The sequence below is a fragment of the Lutjanus erythropterus genome, chromosome 19 (assembly GCF_056507025.1).
Source record: "Lutjanus erythropterus isolate fLutEry1 chromosome 19, fLutEry1.hap2, whole genome shotgun sequence".
Lineage (NCBI taxonomy): Eukaryota > Metazoa > Chordata > Actinopteri > Lutjaniformes > Lutjanidae > Lutjanus > Lutjanus erythropterus.
In genome coordinates, this window is record NC_139335.1 from 905001 (window position 1) to 929432 (window position 24432).

At 40.3% G+C, this 24432-nt stretch overlaps 1 protein-coding gene across 1 annotated transcript in view; it reads left to right on the plus strand.

Moving 5' to 3' along the window:
* rapgefl1 (Rap guanine nucleotide exchange factor (GEF)-like 1) overlaps positions 1-8125 on the plus strand; it is a 42210-nt gene extending 34085 nt beyond the window's left edge. Inside the window, exons 8-17 of the mRNA XM_084744804.1 lie at positions 1120-1287; positions 1415-1512; positions 2266-2388; positions 2607-2785; positions 3330-3420; positions 4034-4084; positions 4368-4455; positions 6361-6425; positions 6781-6835; positions 7913-8125. Of these exons, the coding sequence (XP_084600930.1) occupies positions 1120-1287; positions 1415-1512; positions 2266-2388; positions 2607-2785; positions 3330-3420; positions 4034-4084; positions 4368-4455; positions 6361-6425; positions 6781-6835; positions 7913-8037 (1043 nt within the window). The 3' untranslated portion in view covers positions 8038-8125. The remainder of the gene's footprint in view (positions 1-1119; positions 1288-1414; positions 1513-2265; positions 2389-2606; positions 2786-3329; positions 3421-4033; positions 4085-4367; positions 4456-6360; positions 6426-6780; positions 6836-7912) is intronic.
* The last annotated feature ends 16307 nt before the right edge of the window (positions 8126-24432 follow it).

Genomic DNA, 24432 nt, shown 5'->3' on the forward strand with positions numbered 1-24432 from the left:
ACACACACACACACACACGCACAGTTTTAATTTTTGCAAAGAGTTGATCACAAATCTAGGATGTATTTATTGTAGCTTAGCACAAAGACTGGAAGCAGAAAAACAAAGATTTACATGTTTCATCTTGTTAGCCAACAAGCTAGTCATCAATCCAGTCAGCTGGGTTTAGCTCAGTGAAGCCAGGGTTCAGTAAAGCTAAAGGCTGACTATAAGCTAAGTAGACAAAGAAGCTAGCTCTAAGCTAAAGAGAAGCTAACGCTGAACAACAGGGATCTAGAAGTGACCTGATGGAACTCTAAGTTAAAAAGACCCGCAAGCTAAATTTTTCCAGTAACTATACTTTGCATATTTTTATAGGGACCTAGGAGCTAACCATAAGCTAATGTTAACTGTAAGCTAATAGAAACTAGAAAATAATGGACTCATGCCATGAACAGAGTAAAAACGACCCCATTTGAACGCACCATATATCTAAACTAACAGAGCCTATAAGCTGCCTGGAAGCTAATAAAACTTAAAAGCTAAAGCTAAACTAACCAGATGTAGAAGCTAATTGTAAGCTAATAGAACGTCAAAGCTTAAATTAAACTAATATGACCAAGAAGCTAAATCTGTGACAGAAGCTATAAGCTAATAGACCCTAAAGCCTAGTCTAAACTAACTGGACCTATAAGCTAACTGTAAGCTAATGCAGCCTCTAACCTAAATTTAAACTAATGGGACCTAGAAGCTAATTCTATAACAGAACCAAGAAACTGTAAGCCAATAGAACCTAAAAAGCTAAATCTAAACTAAGTGATTCTAGAAGCTAACTGTAAGCTAACAGAATCTTTAAGCCAAATTTAAATTAACTGAATGTAGAACTGTGAGCTAATAAAACCAAAACCAAATAAGCTAAAGAAGCTATAAGCTATAATAAAGACTTCCTGTTCTCTGTACTGGAGATGAAACTGATCTGAAACATCTGAATCCAAACAAGAACAGAGAACCAGAGGTTTCACCAAACACTGGTCTGTCCTTCCACGGTGCAGTGCCACAAAAAGCCACTAGATGGTGCTCAAATATAATTCAAACCTCTCTTACAAATGTGTGTGTGTGTGTGTGTGTGCGTGCGTGCAGTCTTCTGCAGGGTGTACACTCCTGATCACTCCTACGTCACCATCAGGAGTCGTCTGTCCTGTCGGGTCGGAGAGATTCTGGCTCTGGTCAGAGAGAAACTCCAGTACAGTGAAGACCAACCAGTTCTGCCTGGAAACCTCATACTGGTGGCCGTCACATCAGCCGGAGGTCAGGACACACACACACACACACAGACACAGACACACACACACACACACAGACACACACCCTGCAGCTGTGAACATGACGTTCTGATGTTATAAAGCGTCACTAACTTGATTGATTTGTGTTTCAGAGAAGGCCGTGTTCCGTCCCAGTGACGAAGCCGTCTTCACCACACTGGGAGTCAACACTCACCTGTTCGCTTGTGAACCGTCTGAGCTGGACTCACTGGTGAGGAACTCACTGACTCACTGATTGATTGATTGATTGATTGATTGACTGCAAAGCAAATACAGCCACATAAATACCAATCAATTTTTAATGAACACAACAAAAGAAATTGTGATTTTTTTGTTTCTATTTTCTTCTAGAATGAAATATTTGGATGAATGATACAAAGATGTAAATAATAAAGTATTTTGGTCTTGAAGCAGGAGACACAAGTTTTCATAAGAAATGTATTAGAATTAAAAACAAAAAGTATTTGGAATTTAATTATATAATTCTCCAAACCAACCAAACTCCATTGAAAAAATTAGTAATTTTAGCTCACAGAACACAGGAGTTGCAGTTACCTCTACCTCCATTTGTTAGTTTCTTTGTGTTACTGTGCGACTTGGAGAGTCCAAACTAACCTTTTTAAAACACAGTGACACAAAAAAACCACTGATGTCAAGGCAGCGGCAGACCAACAACTCCTGTGTTCTGTGAGGTAGAATTATTGTTTTTGTCAGTGGAGTTTGGTTGGTTTGTAGAGAGTGATATTTGGCTCATATAAAAGTTAACAGAGCTGAATAAATGCAGTATATAATATATTAGAACATAGTAAGTATAAAATCTCATTATTCCATGTTCAGTAAACACAAAAGAAAGAAAATTCTAGAACTCAACATTTTGAAGTTTGTAGAACCTCTGAACTAATTTAAAATAATTTGAGTGTTTAGTTTCACAGTGTGTTTTATGATGTGATGATGTCACTTCCAGCTTCCTCTTCCTGAGGAGATCCACTGGACGCCAGGCGACAGCAAACTCCACGACATGTCAGCAGAGGAAGTGGCCAATCAGCTGGTGGTGTTTGACTGGGAGCTCTTCAGCTGCGTGCACGAGGTCAGTCACGTTTTTTATTGACGTTTCTCAAACTCGCTGCCGTGAAAAAACCTTTACATACAAAACAAGTGCAAGAGTATTAAATAGAACTGACAATAATTAATCAATAATCAAATAAAGGCCTGCTGTTGTTTGCACTGTGCACTGCTCAAAACCCCACAGAGTCAGATGTTCACAGCTGTGTTTGTCTTCTTCTTCTTCGTTGGTGTCTCCTGCAGGTGGAGTTCGTGTGCTACGTGTTCCACGGGGAGCAGTCCCGCTGGCGCCCCCTGAACCTGGAGCTGGTCCTGCAGCGCTGCAGCGAGGTGCAGCACTGGGTCGCCACGGAGATCCTGCAGTGTCAGTCGCTGCCGAAGAGGATCCAGCTGCTCCGCAAGTTCATCAAGATCGCAGCTCTGTGAGTCCAAAATCAAGTTTTAAAAAGCAGCGGCGAGAGAAAACACTGTCCTGTGCTGCTGGACAACAGATTCTGTGATCACAGCATGATTCAAAATGAGCGGCGATGATCATTTCTGTATCACAGTTTTTATTTTCACTGAAAAAAAAAAAAATCCTGATGATGTTTTGATTTGTTGAGGCCTGAACCAAAGACTGGATGCTGAACGGTGTCATGCTGCAGTTCTGATCATGTTTAGATTAATGGTGCAGCTCGACTGTCCCGTCCGCATGAAGCTGACTGAGACGTTTAAAGTCTCGTCTGTCGGACTTTCAAAAGTCTAAGAGGCTTTAACTTTTACTGTCTGAGGACATTTCAGAACCTGGACTTTTACTGCAGTAAAGAAGTTGAATCAGTAAATTAAAACAACTAACAGAACAAAGAAGCTGACGGTAAGAAAACCTAAAAGCTAAATCTAAAGAAAGTAAAGACAGCGATGTTGTGTACTTCCTGTTGTGTACTTCCTGTCTTGACGGGTGTTCGATGTGTGTCGTGTGTGTTTCAGCTGTAAGCAGCAGCAGGACCTGCTGTCGTTCCTCGCTGTGGTTCTGGGTTTAGACAACCCTGCTGTCAACAGACTACGACTCACCTGGGAGGTAAGAAGGTCACCTGACCCGTCTGTACCTGCAGACAGCGTGAGAGAAAATCATCATCATGGACTCACAGACAAAACAAACACTTCATGTGACAAATTATTTAACTCTGTAGTTTGTGTTCATCCTCGACATCTGGAAACTTCATAACCTCTAATTTATCAAAGATTTTCTTCTTCAAAAAAAAAAAATTAAAACCAAAATTTGTAAATCTTTTTAATTTGACTGTTGCTGTTTTTTCATTATATGCTTCTATTATCAACTGTTTCTTTCATTTTATGATCTTTACATTTAGTTTGTCCTTGTTTTTTTGTTTTTTTATGAACTGTTTGATCTTAAAAAGAAGACGAGCGTCCACTCTGTGGAAAACCAAAGAAAAATAAAGAGTAAAGAAAGAATTATTGAGATATTCAAAAGAAACATCAAAGATCAGCACAGACTGATTTATTCAAATAATAATAACTGAAAATTGATCAAATCTGTCCTCTGTGTGTGTCTCTGTGTGTGTGTCTGTGCGTGCGTGTGCGTGTGTGTGTCTGTGTGTGTGTGTGTGTGTGTGTGCGTGTGTGCGTGTGCGTCTGTGTGTGTGTGCGTCTGTGTGTGTGTGTGTGTTCAGGGTCTCCCGGGGAAGTTCAGGAAACAGTTTCAGCAGTTTGAAAGCGTCGCGGTGAGTAAAAAATGTGTTACTCTCTGTTTTTTAAGGCTGGTTCAGTTTCCTGAAAATTACCTTTTTTCCATTTTGATTTATAAAACGTGTTTTAAGAAAAAATAAATCCCAAATCATTTTATTTCTCAGCTCTTTGACATTTTAACACGTGGAAAGTAATTTAATCATAAATGTGGTCAGTGACATAAAAGTATTGAAGTTTGGAACTGTGTGCTGTTGGTTTAGATTTTTGATCAGGTTTATGATGGTGAAACATTAATATTAATATTTGTCTTTCTCATAGGACCCGTCCAGGAACCATAAGTCCTACAGAGACCTGATCACCGGCCTGAGGCCTCCTCTGATCCCCTTCACACCTCTGCTGCTCAAAGGTGAGACACTGAACCTGTTCATATTAACGATAACAAGTGTGAAACTTAACGTAGAACATTTGCTGAATTTATAAGCCGGTCCAAGTAATGAAGAATTTGTCAGAGTCAGTGTTTCACAGAGTTTGTAAAGACTTTTCACTCAGTGACTCATAAAATAATGTGATTTTTAAAGGGAGTCTGGGATTATGTTCACTAATATCTGCTGCGTATCCTGTTAGAGCTGCATGATAAACTGAATATAAACAGTTTGAAGAGACTCTGACAGTCACATGACCCGCGTCTCATTGCCCCTCAAGAGTCTCCTGAAACTGAACCAGGATCAGTGATCAGATGATCAGTTAATTACCTCGTCATTAATGTATTAATAAACCCTCTGAGACTCTGTTGCCCTCCAGCTGTGACCAGATGTGACGCTGCTAGAGACATGTTAGCACGTTAGCTCCACCTCACTAATTAGCACTTCTGGCTAATCAGCTCCATGTTACTGTTAACCTGCCACACATACACACACACACACACACACACACACACTTCAAAGACACTCATCTTCATCGTCAGTTTTCTTCTTTCCTCATGTTTTTTCTTTTCATCTTGTTTTCAACTGCTCTCATTCAGCCCAGCAGGTGTTGACACACACACACACACACACACACACACACACACACACACACACACACACACACACACACACTCATCTTTCTTCTGCTTTCACTCGTTCAGTTTGAAAAGACTTGAAATGAGATTACTGTAAACACTGTACACATCTTATCCTCTGTGTGTGTGTGTGTGTGTGTGTGTGTGTGTGTGTGTGTGTGTGTGTGTGTGTGTGTGTGTGTGTGTGCGCAGCCTTAAGCTCTCTGTCTCCATGGTAACACAACCAGAGGAAGATGGAAGTTGTGGTTAAAAAAGAGAAAGAAATAAGTGATTAAAGCAAACGTTAAGTTAAATGGCACTAATGTGGAATTTCAGTGCCAATAACCAATAATCAGTTAGTTGTGGTTGATACTGATGAATAAATTTAAACTTTTTAGATTGTTTTGTTTTCCTACAAGGAACATCAGTGTTTAGAGAGACAAGACCAAACTATGGACAACACACTGACGGAGGACGTTTGGGAGAAACTGGTCTGATCTGAGATCTGATCTGAGTGAGATCAATGTTGTCAGTCACGTTGCTGCTTGTAAAAACATTGGAAAAGTATTAGCTTCTGATCGCCGTGAGCTTAATGTTTTCGTCACCATAGAAACACACAGACAGCTGCAGGAGCGCAGGTGCTGCACACATTCAGAACACAAATGATTGTGTTAATGCTGCGCCCCGGTGCGACACGGCGCAGAGCGTGCGGCGCGCGGCGCAGAGCACGCTGCGCAGGTGATGCTGACTTCATAAGTGAACTACAGGAGGACGAAGACTTTTAGTTTCTCTGACTGTAAGAAAACCTGATGTTAAAACACGAGTCTAACTCAGGAGGCTCGTACAGGATTATTCATACAGGACGACCGAATCTGCTTCGACCAGAGAAAATGTTGTTCGGGGACAGATCTAGATTTGACTTGATGATGGCGGGTAACGGGTCAGTTCTGGTTCTCAGCTTTATGGGTGCCAGCAGTGGTTTGTTTGCAGCCACACAGAGAAATGAGTGAGTCACCTGGCTGAGAGGTTGGAGGTGTGCAGGAGAGAGCAGCTCACGTCACGCACGACTCAGACAGAAATAACACGGGATGAATGATTGTTTCCTGTACAAACTCAAGTCTTTGTCTTTAAAGACTTGTTTTTATCACTGTCTGTGTGCTAACATGTAAAATAAAAAATAAATAAATAAAAGATACCGTTTGGAGGTTTTCTGTGATAAGAGACATTATGCTGATGGATTCATTGACGACCTGTTTCCTGTTTCTCTGTCAGACTTGACTTTTCTTCACGAGAGCTGCAAGACGTTTCACGGTGAACTCGTCAACTTTGAGAAGATGGTGAGTCGATTCATGTTTTCATATTAAAGAAGCTCAGAATCTTCAGATGTGAAGGTTTAAACCTTTAACATGAAGCGTCGTCTCTTCACTCTCAATCACATATATTATTAAATATTAACTCAGTTCATTTAATGGAATTATTCAACATGTCTGCTGCTTCATTTTAAACACATTTCCCCCAAAAATAAGTCGGTGTGACCGATCAGGAACCTGTGAGATCTTTGACTGCACACAGTTTGTTCAGTTCCTCCTCAGTTCTGAACAAATAAGAAATAAATAAGAAATAAAAGACAACTTGACTCCAACAGACCGAAGAAAATGAGGCTCATGTTTCGTTCTGCTCTTCTTCCTGCAGCATAAAGTGGCTGAGATGGTGAGGATCATCAGACGATACAGGAGCAGCCAGCTAGGTAACACGCATCACTTTCACCAGGACATCAATAACCGATACAGAATCAATCAGTTATTATTGCATAAGTAATACGGTAAAAGTGACAATATAAGCAAAGAGTCATGACACAAAGAAAATGGAGGAAAATTTAATCCAAAAATATCTTTGAAAACAAGAAAGACGTATGAATTATAAGTTAAAACAAAGTTTCACCAATTTATGACTTAATCATATCAGAGAAACAAACATTTTTCTTAATCACAGACAATAACAAAGTTCTTGTCCTGTAAATTTACAATTCTAATCTTTGAAATATTTTTTCTTAATTTTCCAATTTTATTCTCAGAACATGTCTGAGTTTGTTTTTTGGTGAAATTTATCGTTTAATAATCTCAGAGAGAAATGTATGAGTTTTTTCTGAAGGAGGATTTCTGAATTTCCCTCATAAATTCATGACTTAATAATATTTTTTTCTCATATATTTGTAGGGGGATTTGTAAATTTCTCATAATTTATCAACTTTTCTTTTACGTGTAAATTTATTGCTTCAGTCTCAGAGAATATCTTTTTTTTTTTTCTTGTAAATGTTTGACTTAATAATATCAGGGAATATAAATTTAAATATATTTGTGAGAATATAAAGGGCTTCTCTCTCATAAATATCAATGTTTTTCCTTTTTACAACTTATTTACAGCTTCAATTTCAGAAAAGTTTCAAAAAGATTCTTACAAATTTACGACTCAGTAATATCAGAGAATATGAAAGTACTTCTTTTGGAAATTTGGGTTATTTTAAGCCACCACTGAAATCAGAGAAATTAAAATTTACGACTTTAATCTTTTCAGTAATAACTTTGAGGTTTTTCTTTTTTAATATTTCTTCAGCTCAGTATTTGTTTTAGACTGAAGTTTTGGATGTAAAGAAATCGTCTCGCTGTGTCCCTGATTTATTCTGACTGAACTTTGTCTCCATCTGGTGGTGTCAGTGTGTCAGTGCGTCTCTCTGTGCTGTAACTGATGGACGGGTCCAGCGTCCCTCACATCCTTCTGTTTTCTGTCTTCTTTCTTTTCCATGTCTTCCTGTGTCTCCTGGTAGCCATGGATACGGAGACGTCCCCGTCCCACCTGCAGACGAAGGCCTACGTCCGTCAGTTACAGGTGATCGACAACCAGAACCTGCTGTTTGACATGTCCTGCAAACTGGAGCCCAAAGACACATAAAGGGACAGACAAGAGGGACAGAACGAGACAAAAAGAGACAAAAGGGAGACATGGGATGGAGAGAAGAGGAGGAGGAGGAGGAGGAGGAGGAGGAGGAGGAGGAGGAGGAAGAGGAAGATGCTGTTGTTCAAGTAATTCCTGTCCAGAAACAAAAAAGCAGAAGGAGGAAACAGACGGAGGGAGAGAAATAAGCAAAAAAGGGAGTGTCTCACACTAACTCCTCCTCCTCCTCCTCCTCCTCCTCCTCCTCCTCCTCCTCCTCCTCTTCATCATCTTCCCTCTCCTCCTCTGTCACCCTCCACTTTGAGTTGAGTTTTCATTTGCTCCTTCTTCTCCTCTTCCTCCTTCATCCCTCCGTCAGCAGCTCTGATGACCACTAACACACAGAGACACACGTGGACGGACCACAAACTCATTATGAGATGTTCGTGATCTAGTCGGAGTTTGTTTTTTAACCTCAGTGACAGATCGTCTTCATCCTGCGGCGGCCATTTTGTCCCTAAAACCCGGCGTCCGTCTGTGTGGAAGATTGTTGAGATGTTCGTAAAGGTCTGCTGTGAGTTTTGGGTAAAGACAGATCGTTCTCTGCAGGCGTGAACGCTGCATTTAAGGCCTACAGGTGTGGATCAGGACTTGGAGGCCATGCCCTTTCAAAATAAAACAGGAAACACGTGTTGAGGATCGGGATTCTGCTGCTTTGACGTCTTTTGACATCCTGTTTCCTCACCTTCTGCACTTCCTGTCCTCCTATGGCTGCTGACCAATCAGACCAGAGACAATCTGACCACCTGACTGACAGCTGAACCCTCCATCGAACAGCCTCCACCGTCGTTCAACCGCCGCTTCCTGCCAATCAAGAATTAGACCATATTGGCCCAAATATAATGAGATGTTTTTCATTTTTTATTACATTTGAAAAGGTTTATAACATTTCACATTTGAACGGAGTCTTGAAAGTTCCTTCTGCTCCATTTATAGTTTGGTTCTGATGGTTCCAGGAAGTCAGTTCTTAACAGGTGAACATGAGTCAAAAACGTCTCTAAATGTCTTTACTGCAGAAACAGATAAATCATCTGTCAATCAGAGAAGAATCACTGCTGCCACTCATCAAAATGCTCAAAGGGAAATGTAGTTTTAATGCTTTGTTGACGCGTCTGAAACACATTATTAAATATTGTATCAGTGTCAAAGAATCAATGTAACAACACAACAGCTTTTTATGAGCAAATTTAAAAGGAGGAGCTAAAAAAATAAACAAAGAAAATAAATCCAAAGATTTAAAGGCATTAAATACAACATTTTCCACCAAAAAACCCAGACAATTTAAACAAGGTTCAGCCCTCTGTCTGTGTTTGTTCAGAGCTCTTTAAAAGCCCGGACGTCCTGGAAATGAGACTCAACACTCAACTTACTTTAGTGGAGCGTTTTACGAACAGCTCAGACAAATCATTCTGATTCTACCTTTGAGATCCTGACAGGACAAATTACACAAATATGGGATTTCTGCTCTTTTATGAGAGAAAAGGCTCAAAGGATGAGCGGAGACTTTTCTAACAATCTCAAAAAGTCTGTGAGACTGTTGAGCAGTTTAAAAAAAGCAAAGGGTATTTTATGATAAAAGCCTGAATTTGCTTCAAAACGAACAGCTGCAGACGCCACGACGCGTAGTTCCTCTGTTTGAGGACTTTGTGTTCTTCACATGCACAGACAGTTTTATGTTGCTTGTTGTAATGTTCTGATCCACGGACAAGTCCATGTGGTTACAGACGTTTGGAAGCACACAAATGTCCACACAGAGGCTACGTGTACGTCCTCTGATGGTTTACATCCTGTAGACCTCTGCATACTTCCAGATGTGGAAAGTATAATTTTGTCTCATATTTGGGTCAATATGGTTCTTCTGCGAGGATGCATGTAAACATCTGCATGGATCTGCACAGAGCAGGGTCTTATGGGTGACTGTTGGGTGTAGACACCAAAACGCTGCACATCTGGTTGGTCCAACTTCCTGTTTGGGAAACAAAACACGAACTGAACCAGACCTCTTCACAAAAACCACAAGTGAACAGACAAGGAAACGTTCGAGGAGTGGAGGACGTCACAACGCCGGCAGACACGCAGCTCTGTACCTGACAGATTCCTTTTTTTATCACCGTGGATTCACGCTGTGCATCAGTGGTTTTATTCTCCAGGGTCTTTTTCCCTGACTGAGGCTGAGCAACAGTAAACCCCTGCAGGAACAAACAGGAATGAAATAAATCAAATCCTTTGTAGAAAAACCACGTGGACGCCACAGACGTCACAGCACGAGTTTACACGCTCACTCAGAAATCTGTCATCTGTATTTCAAGACTGAAGATATTTTTCCATCGAAACAATGAACTCTTTTACATCAAATTAAGGACGCAGCGGAGCACGCCATGCATCCGTAACTGAACTCAGTTACACGTGATTGTGTCCGTGGTTTACATCAGTGGGCGGGGCTGATCTGTGCTCGTTCACCCACAATCAGGAACTTGTTTCTTTACGTGAACACAGATTCCTCCGTGATTTCACCTGATACCAACGATGTGTTCACTGACTCGCGGACACCTCGGTCACGGTGCGTTCGCAGACTCAGATCACATGACGGGACGGTCGGGATGTTTCCTCGCTGGATCAGAGTACGTAGATGCTGGTTTTCTACCGAACGTGATCTCAGTTTCAGTCTGAAGACTCTTCGGTCTTTTCTGCTTTTTGTTCTGATGATGAACGTCATCATGAAACATGATCCAACAGGAGTACTGGGGAATTCACATCGCACCCACTTTAAAGGACCAGTCTGCTGTTTTTGTATGTTTTAATCAGTTTACTCCAACTCACAAACACACTGCATTGCTGCTAACTGTTTTCCAAATCACAACACAGTGTTTTAATTTTTCCAGTGTGGTTTAGTTTCTTCCGAGCAGCAAGTTTCAGTTTATTTCAAATCAACATGCAGGTCAGACTGAGAGCTGTCTTGTTATCGGCATATTTATCAGTTGATAAATAATATTAATAATCAGAAACATTTTTACGCTTTAAAGTGTCAACACATCTACCAGCTACAACTCAACTTTAACTTGCTAATAAGTTGTTTTCACAAATAAATATATTTCTCAAACAGATAATCAGAGTTGCAAAGAAACAAGGTCAAAGTATCCTGTGAAGTTTTGTCTTTGTCGGCACATTTCTCATGCATTTGTTTGTGCATTACTGTCAACAACAGACCGACAGTTGTTGGTGGTAATTCTTCTGTACAAACTTTACTTAATGCATTTCTCCATATCGCGGCTAAAAACTCAGTTACCTGTTTCCTCTTATTTTTATATTGCTCCTAAAATGTGCTATTAATTCTGCGTAGCAACGGTTGATCAGTGGAATTGCGTGAAAAGAGCAGCAGGTATCTCATGTTCATTTTTATGGTACCTGAAGAACTGCATCTGTAAGAAGACTAAAGCTACCTAGGTTTAGTTTCTGAGCTGAAACAAGCAGCTGTTCATCTGTTTCTAAAATCTAGAACACTTGATCTAGTCTTGATCTGGTGTCGGAGCCGAGTTCAGGTATCAGAATCTGTAGAAGAGGGAAAAGTGGTATCAGAACATCTCTAGTATAACGTGACATAAAATAGTTTTGCTCAAGTTAAGTACAAGTAACTCAAAATTGCACTTTCATTTTTGAGTAAAAGGCCCAGTACACCTGTTTCCTGAGGTGTTTAGACTACTTGTAAAATTAGTTTTCACAGGTAAATACATTTCTCAGAGTCACAGAGAAACAAAGTTAAAGGATCCTGTGAAGTTTGTTCTTTGTCGGCGCAGTTTGCTGGATTTCTTTGTGCATAACCGCCAATAACAGACGGACAGTTGTTGGCGGTAATTCTTGTGCACCTGTACAAACCGAACAGGTCCTACTCATTAAAACTTCAATCTGAAACACTCGACTCCACTTTGGAAAATGATGGACGAGCGGGTCGAGTTTGAGTAAACGGGTGAAAACATACAAACGCAGCTGTGGTGTTTTTACAAAGTGACTGAAAACGATCACAGACTGGTTGAACTAATGATCACATGGCAGCCAATCAGCTGCGTTTCCAGGATGACATCACACCGCAGAGACGAATACAAACATACGAAAGAGTCGACAGGAAAACTTTTTCTTTTTTTTTTTCTCAGCGTTTGGGATCTAACTGCTGAACGACCAATCGGCTTTAAGGAAGGACCCGATCGGCCCCCGCAGAGCTGCCCTGCCATTGGTCGGCTCAGCGGACGGGGCGGGTCGAGATCCGAGGCAATAACCGAGCGACGGGAGGTGAAGCTGGTTGGTCAACTTATCGCAGCAACGAAGCACTTTTGCCAAACCTCAGGGCTCAGAGACACAGAGAGGTTTTGTTTACTCTTTATTCTCGATTTTCAGTAGAGTTCGGTTCAGTTGAGTCCAGTTGTGTTGCGATCGATTGGTTCTGTGTTTGTACAGCTGATCACACTTCAGTCATATTTACTATAATAATAGAAATCTACAGAGTTGTTGTTTTTACTGCTGTGATCACCACCAGGTCTGAGTCCAGTCTGTCCACACGGAAACTTTGGTTTTTGAGTCAGAGCCGCGAACGCTGTAAAAAAAAAAACGGAGCGATCTTAAGTCATTTTGTCTGAGAGCGAACGGCCACATCAGAACAGCTAAAGTTAAAAATATCACTGAGCCTTAAAGGGGTTTTTGGCTGCTTTATTTTAATTTCACAAAATATTTTGTCCAGGATTTCTTCACAGAACAGAAAAGTACCGAATTTTCATTTAGTCTTCATTTTATTTTGCACAATTAAAACACAAAAAACAGAAATGACAAATGATATACAGTGCAGGAAGAGGCAAAAAAAAAAACCCACAGCGGGCTCATCTGAATCCAACTAAATAAAAATTACACAAATTTATTATGAACTCAAACATACAAGAAATACAAGTTATTTAGTTTAATGATTTCCAGCTCTGGGTAAGAAAAGAGAACATGGAAAATGATTTGTTTGTTTTCAGACTTTTATCTCAATTCTGTTTTCTAAAACAGAAAATTCAGAATAATTTAAAATAAACTGATCTTATAAGCAGATTGAAGATGGAGAAAATAAGATTTAAAGGCTTGAGACAAAATGAATTAAGATTGAGTGATGTTTTTTTGGGTTTTTTGTTTTTTACAGTGTACTGAAGAGTTTCAGTCGAACATGTTACTGGACATGTTGTATAATTTATGACCTTCACAATAAAAGCCTTCCAGCTGCTCACAAACATTTAGACGGAATATTTTGAGAAAAAGCTGTCTGGTTCTGAAAATATGAAGAAAAAAATTATTATAAGAAAAAAAAACGGTATTTGTGGAAAAATGAGATATGATGAGAAAAAGTCAGTATTTTATAAGAAATTAATGATGTAATTTTTACGAGAACAGTGATTTGTTGATTTTAAAGCCCAAAACCGTCATGGTTCCTCTGCTGGATGTTTTTTTTTTACTCGTGTCTGATTTTTATTTGAGGTTTTACAGTAAATGAAATATTTAAAGTATTTTTCTTTCAGTGAGACGTTCAGTCCAGATTTAGTTTTGTGGTTTGGATGAAACTCTTCAGCGCGTCGAGACGCTTCACCTGTTTGTAAAAATAATCATGAATTTCTGAAAAGGTGTAAATGGTTTGAAAGCTGTTCTCTGTGCTCAGCGCTGGTGGTCAGTGAGACTTTGTTATCCTCCATCTGTACCATAACATCCTGTTTGTAAAAGCTCAGTGGGGCTGATCCCGTCCAGAGACAAGTCCACCTCCTGTCCACGTCCCTAAAAGACCAGGAAACATCTGTCAAGTCCAGGTTTCACACCCAAAAATTAAAGTCTGATTTATTTTAGTTATATTTTGTTTTAAAGCCTGGCTCTTATTTTGGAAGTTTATGACAAAAAGTCCAATTTAATTTCTGTTTAAAGACGAACTCGTATTGAGTTTTATCAGCTGTAAAGGAGCAGTCTGACATTTAACTTCACGTTGTGAAATTGTTCTGTAAGAGTTGCTGCCATGTTTTTAGAGTAGAGGATCTCTGACTGGATTTAAACTCAGGACAGGAACTTAAACAGAAGCCTCAAATCATTTTCCTCACAGCTGTTTTACAGTATTTCCAATGTGTGAACTGAGGACGCTTTATTCTGGACGGGACAAAAGCTGCAGAACGTCTTCGCTTTGACAAGACCTGATATCAAACATGGAGTCTAAAAGTCTTTTTTTCTTTCTCAAAACATCAAAAAAACTTTTCCAGAATTACCAAAAACACGAGTTCAGGTTTACAAAGTCTGACATCAAACTCCCAAGAAGTTCAAGTTCAGACTTCTGAGAACGAGAGTTTGAGCTCACTAAAATAGTTCAGTGCTGTTTTCTAACGGGACTCATAAACTTTACGATCTGGGAAGTTAAGTACACAACAAGTTTTTAGAAAAGTTCCAGTTCCAGTGTTTTGAATAAACACAAGAGGGGAACGTTCATATGGACCCTTCCTGTGAACACGGTGAACATTTGAAGGCAAAAAACTCCAAAACACGACTAGTTTAAACACCCAAGAAGAAGAACACGAGATCAAACTCTCAAAAACGCAGGGTCAAATTCCCAAGAACAGCAGATGAAATACTCCTCTCAGGAACACTAGTTTGAGTTTGAACTCCTGAGAACACTGGATCAAACTCCCCAAAACACTAACCAAAACTCTGAAGAACACTAGTTTGTATTCACACTCCCAAGAACACAGTTTCAATTTCAAATTCCCACAAACACAACTCCGAGAACAAGAGTTCATGCTCCCATGAACATTAGATCATGCTCTCAAGAACACCAGAACAGACTCTCAAGAACCCCAGATCAAACTTCCAACTCTGAAGAACATCAGTTCAGACTCATAAACACTAGCTAAAAGTTTCAGGAACACTAGTTTGAGTTCAAACTCTGAGGAACCTGTGTTTGAGTTACGGTTTTAAGAACCTCACACAGACAGAAGCTGGAGAACGTTCTGTCGTAGTCCGTCTGATCTTTCCACACGGACTCGTTTGCAGAACGTGACCTTGTTTCTTCAGATTTCTTCACTCAGTCTGAGATCAGTTTCCTGGACTCGGTATTTGCTGGTTGAGGTCTTGTCGAGGCGGCGGACGTTTGCGGCGGTGTGGTCGGGTACGAAGTGTGAAACCCAGCGAAGATGACATCATCACTAGTCTGCCGGTGGCTCTCTCAGGACCACTTCCTGGGTGTCGGGCACTTGATTATGGATCCCAGCTGTAGTTCTGTGCAGAAACCTGAAGTTCTGAATCTTTACCTGAACAAAACCGTTTTCAACGTCAAATCTGAACCAAACTGACCAAACCCTCCTTTTTTTTTTTTTGGACCAATCACAGCTTCTGCCTGTAATTCTGCTGGGATGCATAATTTGGGGATGCGGCGGCCTCTTGGGTCGAGGCCGTCCGCTGAGCTGCCCGTATGAAAACTGAAAAAATACAAATGTGTACATAGTGCAACCGTGTAAATAAGCAAATACTAACGGAGACTCTATTTTATGTATGAGCTGAGAGAGAGTGACGCTAACTCAAGGAGAAATATTTGATTTGATGTTTTTTATTTGTAAAAGTGAGACAAAGTGTACAGAGACGACAGAAAGACACAGATGATGATGAATTTATGACTTTATGAATTGTACAGTTAAATCTCTTCAGTTTGATCGTTCTGTTGTTTTATATCTAAAGCTTGGGGTCGTTTCTGTTTGGGTTTTTTTGTACAGACGTGGTTGTTTACATCGATACGAGTCCTTATTTCTGTGAACTTAAGACAGACGATGTGATTGGAGCACAGGCCTGGGGGTAGGCGGGGCCTGGAGGGGGGGTCGGTGTCGTATTACTGAAGATTCAGGAAAAACAAATCAAATTTAGGAGCTTGAGGCTGCGGTGACGTACGATGGAGCAGAGCTGTTCAGGAAAACTAAAATCCTGAGATTTCAAGAATGAAGTCTGATTATTATTATAATATTCAAATGAAGTCAATATTTGAAGAATAAAATCCTCATAATTAAGTCAACGATGAGTTTGGAATTAAAGTAGAAAAAAGAAATAGAATGAAATAGAATCATTTTATCAGAAAAAAAATAATATTTTAAGTGAATTAAGTTAATTTTGTGAGAAAAAAGTTGCACTGACATGGAATGACAAGAAAAAGTCCAGAATATTAATGATAGTTGTGATTTTATGGTAAAATAAGCTTCAGTCATAACATGAGATTAAGTTGTAACTTTACAAGAAACAAGTTGTAAAATTAAATATATACTAAAATACATACAAAACTTTGTTCTCAAGAGGTTTTATTCTCATAATATTGTGACTTTTCTCATATTATCCAACTTATTATCATAAAATTAAAACTTTATTCTTAAGTTCAGCAAAAAAAAAACTATTATTTCATATTATAACTAATGTTTTGATTAAAATTCCAACTGAAAACTTTCTCTCATATTTTGATGTTTTCATGCTTTTTTTTTTTTCCCCTCGTCTTTTTTCTCTTCTTATTGAAATGATGGATTTCCAGCCCAACAGCTGACGCTTCATCGTACTGATGCACTTTATGATGCCGTTCTCTTTATTCTTTGCAAAAACAATCAGTTTTTCTAAACCTGGTAGAAGATATGAAATATTTTGATTAAACTGATTTAAAAATGTCAGTTAGAAAACTCTGAGATGAAATTTGAAGATAAATCTAAATAAACGAGTTGATTTGAGTCTTAAAAAGTGAAAAACAGTTTATCTTAAAAAGCAGATGTTGAACAGATGTTGAAGTTAAATGGCTTCTGAAATGGACGTCTTAAATGTATTGATAACAGCGAGTTCATACAGGAATAATTCTTCTTATTGATCGGCTGAATTGATTGAAATGATCAGATGTGAAACTGGTCTCCTCCAGACTTGTTGCTCTGTCTGCTGTCAAACTACAGACACTGAAATAAAACCTCTGGACAACAACAACAACTCTGCCTCACTTTACTGTGTGTGTGTGTGTGTGTGTGTGTGTGTGTGCGTGCGTGCGTGCGTGCGTGCGTGCGTGTGTGTGTGTGCGCGCGTGTGTGTTTCACTTCAATACAAACTCCTCCAACACTGCAGCTGTTCTAAAGAACTGTGATGCACCTTCTGATGGTTTGAGGTGTTTTTTGTTTTGCTTTAAATGAAGAAAAATCTTTTTGGAGCTCAGACTCAAAACCAGCACAATATTTAAAATATATAAGTACACAGAGTGTTGATAAATGTCAGTAACAATGATAAACCTCAAAATGCAAAAAAATAAAAATAAAAATACAACAAAATAGTGACTGATGGAACTTGACTACAGTGATCAAGTGGTCAAATTTGCAGAAAAGTTGTGCTGATTGGAAAAACTCGCTCACGCAGAATTCAGGATCCTGTCCCAACTTTTTTTTTGGACTGGAGTCAATTTGAAACAGGTGGACAGTTTTTGCAGATCATTGCATTCTGTGTTTATTTACGTTTCCCACGGTGTCCAAACTATTCAGTAATTGTAGTTTGTGTATTTTTTGCTCCCAGATTCAGAGCAGGAGAAAGGATCAGTAACTTTAGAGGCTTCACAGCTGTGTTTGTGGTCCATATACATCGCAATGTTAGATGGGCGGAAGGCTCGAGTGTGTGCGTGTGAGAGGGGAGGTGTGTTTTAATTTCAGCTGATCAGGTCCCCGCATACCCCCCCAGGACTGTGGACTTGGACCAGTGTCCCCCTGGGAGGACAGCTTTCCATCCCTGATTAGGAAAAGGTTTATATTTAGGGTCAAATTTGGGGGAAGGGTGAAGGTTGGAGCTTCAGATTAAAGACGCATTCAAGGGAGAGTGTTGAGAGTGTGTTTGCATGACTACAACTGTGTGTGTGTCTCTGTGTGTGTGTGTCTCTGTGTGTGTCTCTGTGTGTGTGTGTGTCTCTGTGTGTCTCTGTGTGTGTGTCTCTGTGTGTGTCTCTGTGTGTGTGTGTGTGTCTCTGTGTGTCTCTGTGTGTCTCTGTGTGTGTGTGTGTGTCTCTGTGTGTGTGTGTCTCTGTGTCTCTCTGTGTGTGTCTCTGTGTGTGTGTGTGTGTCTCTGTGTGTGTGTGTTTCAGTCTAATTTCAGTTGTTACATAACAGGTGTTGGATGAGATACATACATAATACATTACACCTGTTTAGTTTACAGTAGGGGGATCTGTGGTGGAACAAGTCCTCAAATCCTTCAGAGTAAAAATAGAGTAAAAATCCTCCGTCACAAGTGAGACTCTGAAACACTAAGACTTCAAATACAGACGTATCATCAGCAAAATGAGCTTAATGTATAAAGAATAACAGAAAAGTATCTGTACCCACTGAGTTTTATTACTGTATATCATTTATTTTGAATGTATTATTACTGACACATTAACATGTAAGAAGCGTTTCAGTGTTTAACAGGTTGACATGAAGCTAATTGAAATTCTTTATTTATCCAGCGAGCTGCAGAAGTAAACCTGGAAGACAGAAAACGTTTTGTCTCATGCACCAACCGTCATCGAACCAAATATAGACGTTGAAACATTACATCCCTGCTTTATCAGGTAGGTCTAACTCAGGTACACAGTACTACAGGACACACCTCCTACAAGACACGCCCCCAAAACCATCACAGGTTCGTTACATTTAGCCAACAAAACTACATGTTTAGGATTAAGGCACAAAACTAAACTGCTTTGATAGGTTCAAGAAAAGATCATTGTTTGGGTTAAATCCAGGAAGTGATCTCAGGAGGTGTGTCATGAAGTGCAGTGGGTGTGTCTTGAACTCTGTGAGGACGCAGACCCTGTTAGCTTTGGCCTCAGTCTGTTAACATGACATAAGAAATTATCAAAAGCATATTTTGGAGCCTTTTAAGGTTCTTTTTTTAGACAAGTCAGCTGGAAAAAAAAAAAAACAGCTAACATTCACTTAACAGCTGCTAAAATCTGCTGCTGATTCAGCAAACAGAAAGGAGACGCCTCCTTTGTCTACTTCTATCTGGTATGTGTCAGGTTAGCAACAGTAACTATGGGGGGCGGAGCTTAGCTAACAGACAGTTTATTCAAATCCAACAAGTTAAACAAAAATGACCCTCTGACTTCATCCTGCCATCAGCAGCACGGCAACAGAATCTGAGACTCTGATTGGATGTTTCTGACAGCAATGCTTTGTGGGACTTGTAGTTCTGAAGTTGTGATGGCGAGGTAGTTTGTTAGGAAAAACTTTTATATGAAATATTAGACACAATATATATATATAATAAAATAAAATATATAAAAATACATCAAAATGACAAAGACAACATTTAGATTCTCCATCAGAATCTTGACAGTCAGTTTTTGTCTTTAGCTTCTTTCACACACTGACCTGAAAACACACTAACCTCTGGCTTTTGTCTTCAGTGTGACAGGGTACAATCGGCATCATTCCCAGGTCACATGACTCTACTGTAGTCAGGCAGTGCAGGAATTTCACGGCAGCCATGAAAGCCAGCGCCACAGCGGTGCCTCCTCGGTTTGGCTCTCTGCAGCCTAACTGTGCCAGCGTTAGCCAGCTGGCTAACATTCAGCCGCGGTCCTTTGGCAACATGCTGTGAATCTATAAACGTCAGTAAGCACTAACTGTGCAGACACACACATTTCTAACTGCGTGTGCAACACAATATGTCACATACAGTCCAGGTCCTGGCTCCGGCTCAGACCGTGTCAGCACGGCCATGTTTGATCGTCGCTTTAAACTCGTTCACCTGCTGCTTCACTCACATATCAGCTGATCACATCAGATCTGCTGCTCATGTGTCCATATAGGACACTGATTTACACCAAAAACTAGAACACACAAGCTGTTTTTTTAAGTAAACACGTTTAAAAAAAAAGAGATTTAAGTAAAAGATAAAAAATGAACCACCAGCGATGGTGACGCTGAAGAGTTCACTTCAGCTCACTTCAGTTCCAACAACCAGACACAGAGGAAAAAAATACCATCCTGTCACCGTCCTCTGGCTGGTGGACACGTACAATAAAGCTGCTAATTTAACATAATTACAATAATTAGATTACTTTATCACAGGTTTCTGTAGTTTGACAAACTCATAAGTCTCTTTTCAAACTCAGTGTCAACTAATTGTGAAAGTTTGTTTGGAAACGTTCAGCGTCTGAAAGTGATGGATGGAAGTCGTGACCGAGGCGATGAAGAGTCACAGAAGTTTCTGACGGAGCGTCGTGTCTCGTGGTTCTCTTCTAGAACCAACCCTGACAGAGGTGACAGGTTCTCTGCAGCACCGAAACCTTTGATCACAACTCTGATCAACAAACCAGACAAACTATACTAATGATGAGATAAAGGACATGTTGTGGTGTTAATATTAGACTTGCACCGATTTCAACTTTCTTAGCCGATTCCGATTTCCGATTTTTGAGGGGTCTGACCTACCGATTCCGATTTTGGCCGGTTCCGATTGTCAGTCTTTCTAAAAACTGTAATAGACAGCATTCACAAACATTTTTGCAATTTTTCTTGTAAATATGTTCATAATAAGACACTGACTATTAAATATTCATTGAATACTTTCTCCAAAATCATCCAGATTACAACCAGGCCTTATTATAATTTTATATTAAGATTATGAATTGGGTGAACGTGATCTCGCGAGATCGCGGGATTTCGCGGGACGCGATTTCACGTGATCTTTTGTGGAAGCGGATGTAAACAAACCGGAGACTAACGCGGTGCAACAGTTTGAAGTAAAACTTTGCCGTGAGAAAAACAAACACAGAAGTTAAAGGAGTCTGGATGAGAAAATGTTTGAGGAGACACATCAACACAGGTTGTTTATTCTTCAGCCAGAACAGGAGGTGAGATTTTAACTGTCCCTCTGTGAACAGCAGTCTGCTGCTAGCTTGCTAGCATTAGCCTGAAGTGCGAGAGAGTTTACGGCTGTTTTGCGACATTGTCAGCTGCTCTGTCTCGTTGTAGACTGTCTGTCTTCTCTTTATCCTGTTCTTGTAATCTGTCTCTGACACCAGCTTCAAGCAAGCATGTGTCTTGAGTGTGTAGCTGTTATCAGCGCTGTGTTGACGTCACGGTCAGTTTGTCTGCTGCGCGCATGACGTGACCATCGTGCAGAACGTGTGTGTGACAATGACGGGCACAGAAAAAACCGTGCCGATTCCGAGCATTGCCGATTAATCGGTGCAAGTCTAGTTAATATGATGATGATAAACATCCGTTAACCAGGTCAGAGAAATGAAGAATAAAATGTCATTTAGATGTCGTGGCTTTGTGTCATCGGTTCTGACTGCCTCATAGACGCCGCAGATCGCTCTGAAACAGTCGTGATCCTGTTGGAACATTGATTCTGACGTTCTGTCGACACAAACAACCGCACATTTTGGTGATTTCAGTTCTGGTAAAACTTTTAATTCAATGTTTGCAGCTTGATAACATCTGGATGACCGGGGGAGACGATACTTCAACTTTTCTTTGACCTCGGCTGTGAAAGGGTTTGTTTCATGTCCTCTTAAGATCCACCAGCAGGGAACCACCGGTCGGCCGCAGCCCTCACTTTGGAAACGTCTCCTTCACAGCATCGTGCCAGACGGGGGCCGAAAATTAACATGTTTATTTGGGCGCCAAGTTTCCATCACTGCTGATCAGAGCTGAAGCTGATAAATCCATCAGTTCACACCAGGCTCCAAATCTAACCCTCCACTGGTTGTGTGAAGGTGTCCAGCTCTGGTGCCCGAAAACCTGCTCAGAGGCCGAGGAGGAGACAGTCAGGTCAGCCGGGGCAGAGCTGGCGGGGCATCAAGGCCACTGTGGCTGCAGGTCAGATGTTTTTTTTTTTAGGGGCATCAAGCCAACCTGAGGGGTCACGGCGTGGACCTGGCTGTCTGGCTGCTGTGAGATTCTTGGCCTGACTGAGTACTGCACGGTCAGATTGTATTCTGTCTGCACTGTCCCTCCTCATTTTATGGTTTTCTCCTCTGCTTCTTTCCCAACATCACAGTTTTTAGACACCGGTGTCTTTTTTTTAGATTCAGCTGAAACGCTGCACATGTGACCAGCGGAGAACCGTTGAGTCCAGACTCTCTGCTGGTTAACTTCTACCTCTGTTTGTTGTCTTAGCAACGAATTCCACCAATCTGATGTCAAGCAGCTTGAACACTTTGAACAATGTTCCAAATTAAATTTGACACCGAGTTTAAAAGAGAGATTGAAGTTACACATCAGAAACACCTGACTGGTGTCCCTGTGGGGTTTTTAACATAAAAAACCTGTTTATATTCAGTATTTCTGTGTTTCTGTGTGCAGAGATGCAGCAGATCTGATGTGAAGCAGCAGGTGAACGAGTTTAAAGCGACGATCAAACATGGCCGTGCTGACACGGTCTGAGCCGGAGCCAGGACCTGGACTGTATGTGACATATTGTGTTGCACACGCAGTTAGAAACGTGTGTGTCTGCACAGAAGACTTCCATAGATTCACAACATGTTTCCAAAGGACTGAGGCTGAACATTAACCTGCTGACTAAACACTGACACACGCTGATCAGTGCACGTTCTCCTTATATGTAAAATAAAAAAATTGAATTGAATTGTTAGTTTTTAAATTAAACCGAAAACTTTTAAAAACATACTGGAACATCTGCTTTCATCTTTCATAATGTTTGTGTCTCAGATAAACATCAAGGAGTATAAAACTAAAGTTTTTCTCTCTAACATGTAGTGCAGCAGAAGAAGAAGAAAGCAGAACAAAATGAAAATACTCAAAGTACCTGAAAAGTTTACAGAGTACAATACTTCAGTTCTGTATTTGTGCAAAAATAAAATAAAATAAAATGAAATAAAACAAAAGAGAGGAAATATCAATAACAACAAAATGCACAAGTGGGATATAAAAAGATCTTTTAAAATGAACCCAACTAACAGAGAACATAAAGACAGCTGTATGTGTCTGCCACATACTCGAGTACATGTACTCGGATACTTTGCACCCGTGCACGTGTGTGTGTGTGTGTGTGTGTGTGTGTGTGCGTGTGTGTGTGTGTGTTGGCTGAGGCTCAGACGTGTCAGCATGGCCATGTCTGACCCTCCGTCTGAACCTGCTCACCTGCTGCTTCACTCTGTCACTCAGATATCAGGTGATCAGATCAGATCTGCTGCATCAGTGCTGCTGCTGCATGATGATGATGATGATGATGCACATTATCTTCATCATCATTTACAGAGTCTGTTTCTGTTTGGTTTTCATGTCGTTTTTTTCAGACTTTCTTAGTTGGATTCTGGATCAGTTCAGCAGCAGGTTCACTGTTTTCTTCTGAATATTTATAGAAATAAGTTCTGATCTCGTCTCCGCCAACGTGATGAAGAAAAAGATCAATACGCTCCACATTTAGATAAAGTTTCTCACTATTTACTTTCATTTCAAGACAAGTTCTCATAATGATTTTGGAGCCAATCAGACAAAGGTGCAATTATAAAAAGAACTTATCTTGAATTAATGTCTCACTTCTCTTCTGTCAAAAAACAACTTTGTGTAAAATAATGATTCTAGTTTTTTATTATTTTGATAAAGATTCTCGTTAGAATGACTTTCAGGAAGTTTTCACATCAGTGGAAATGTGTTTCTGTATGAATCTAACTAATAATATCGTTCTTTTCCCCCAGAAATGTTTTTTGGAAAGTGAGAACGTAACTGTTCGAGAACGTCTGTTCCTTCAAAAGGTGACATTTTAGACAAGAAGGACATTTATAGTTAATGTCACACACACAGACACACACACAGACACACACACACACAGACACACAAACACACACACACATACACACACATACAGACACACAGACACAGACACACACACAGACACACACAGACACACACACAGACACACAGACACACAAACACACATACACACACATACACACACATACAGACACACAGACACAGACACACACACAGACACACACAGACACACACACAGACACACACAGACACACACACAGACACACAGACACACAAACACACATACACACACATACACACACATACAGACACACAGACACACACACACACACACACAGACACACACACACACAGACACACACACACACACACACACACACACACACACAGACACACACACACACAGACACACACACACACACACTGGAGACTTGAACAGATCTGTCAACAGGCGACACAGATTCAGCCCCTCATACAGGACACACACACACACACACACACACACACACACACACACACACACACACACATACAACCCCCCCTCCCAACATACTAACACACACACTTTTTTGGACCCCCCGCC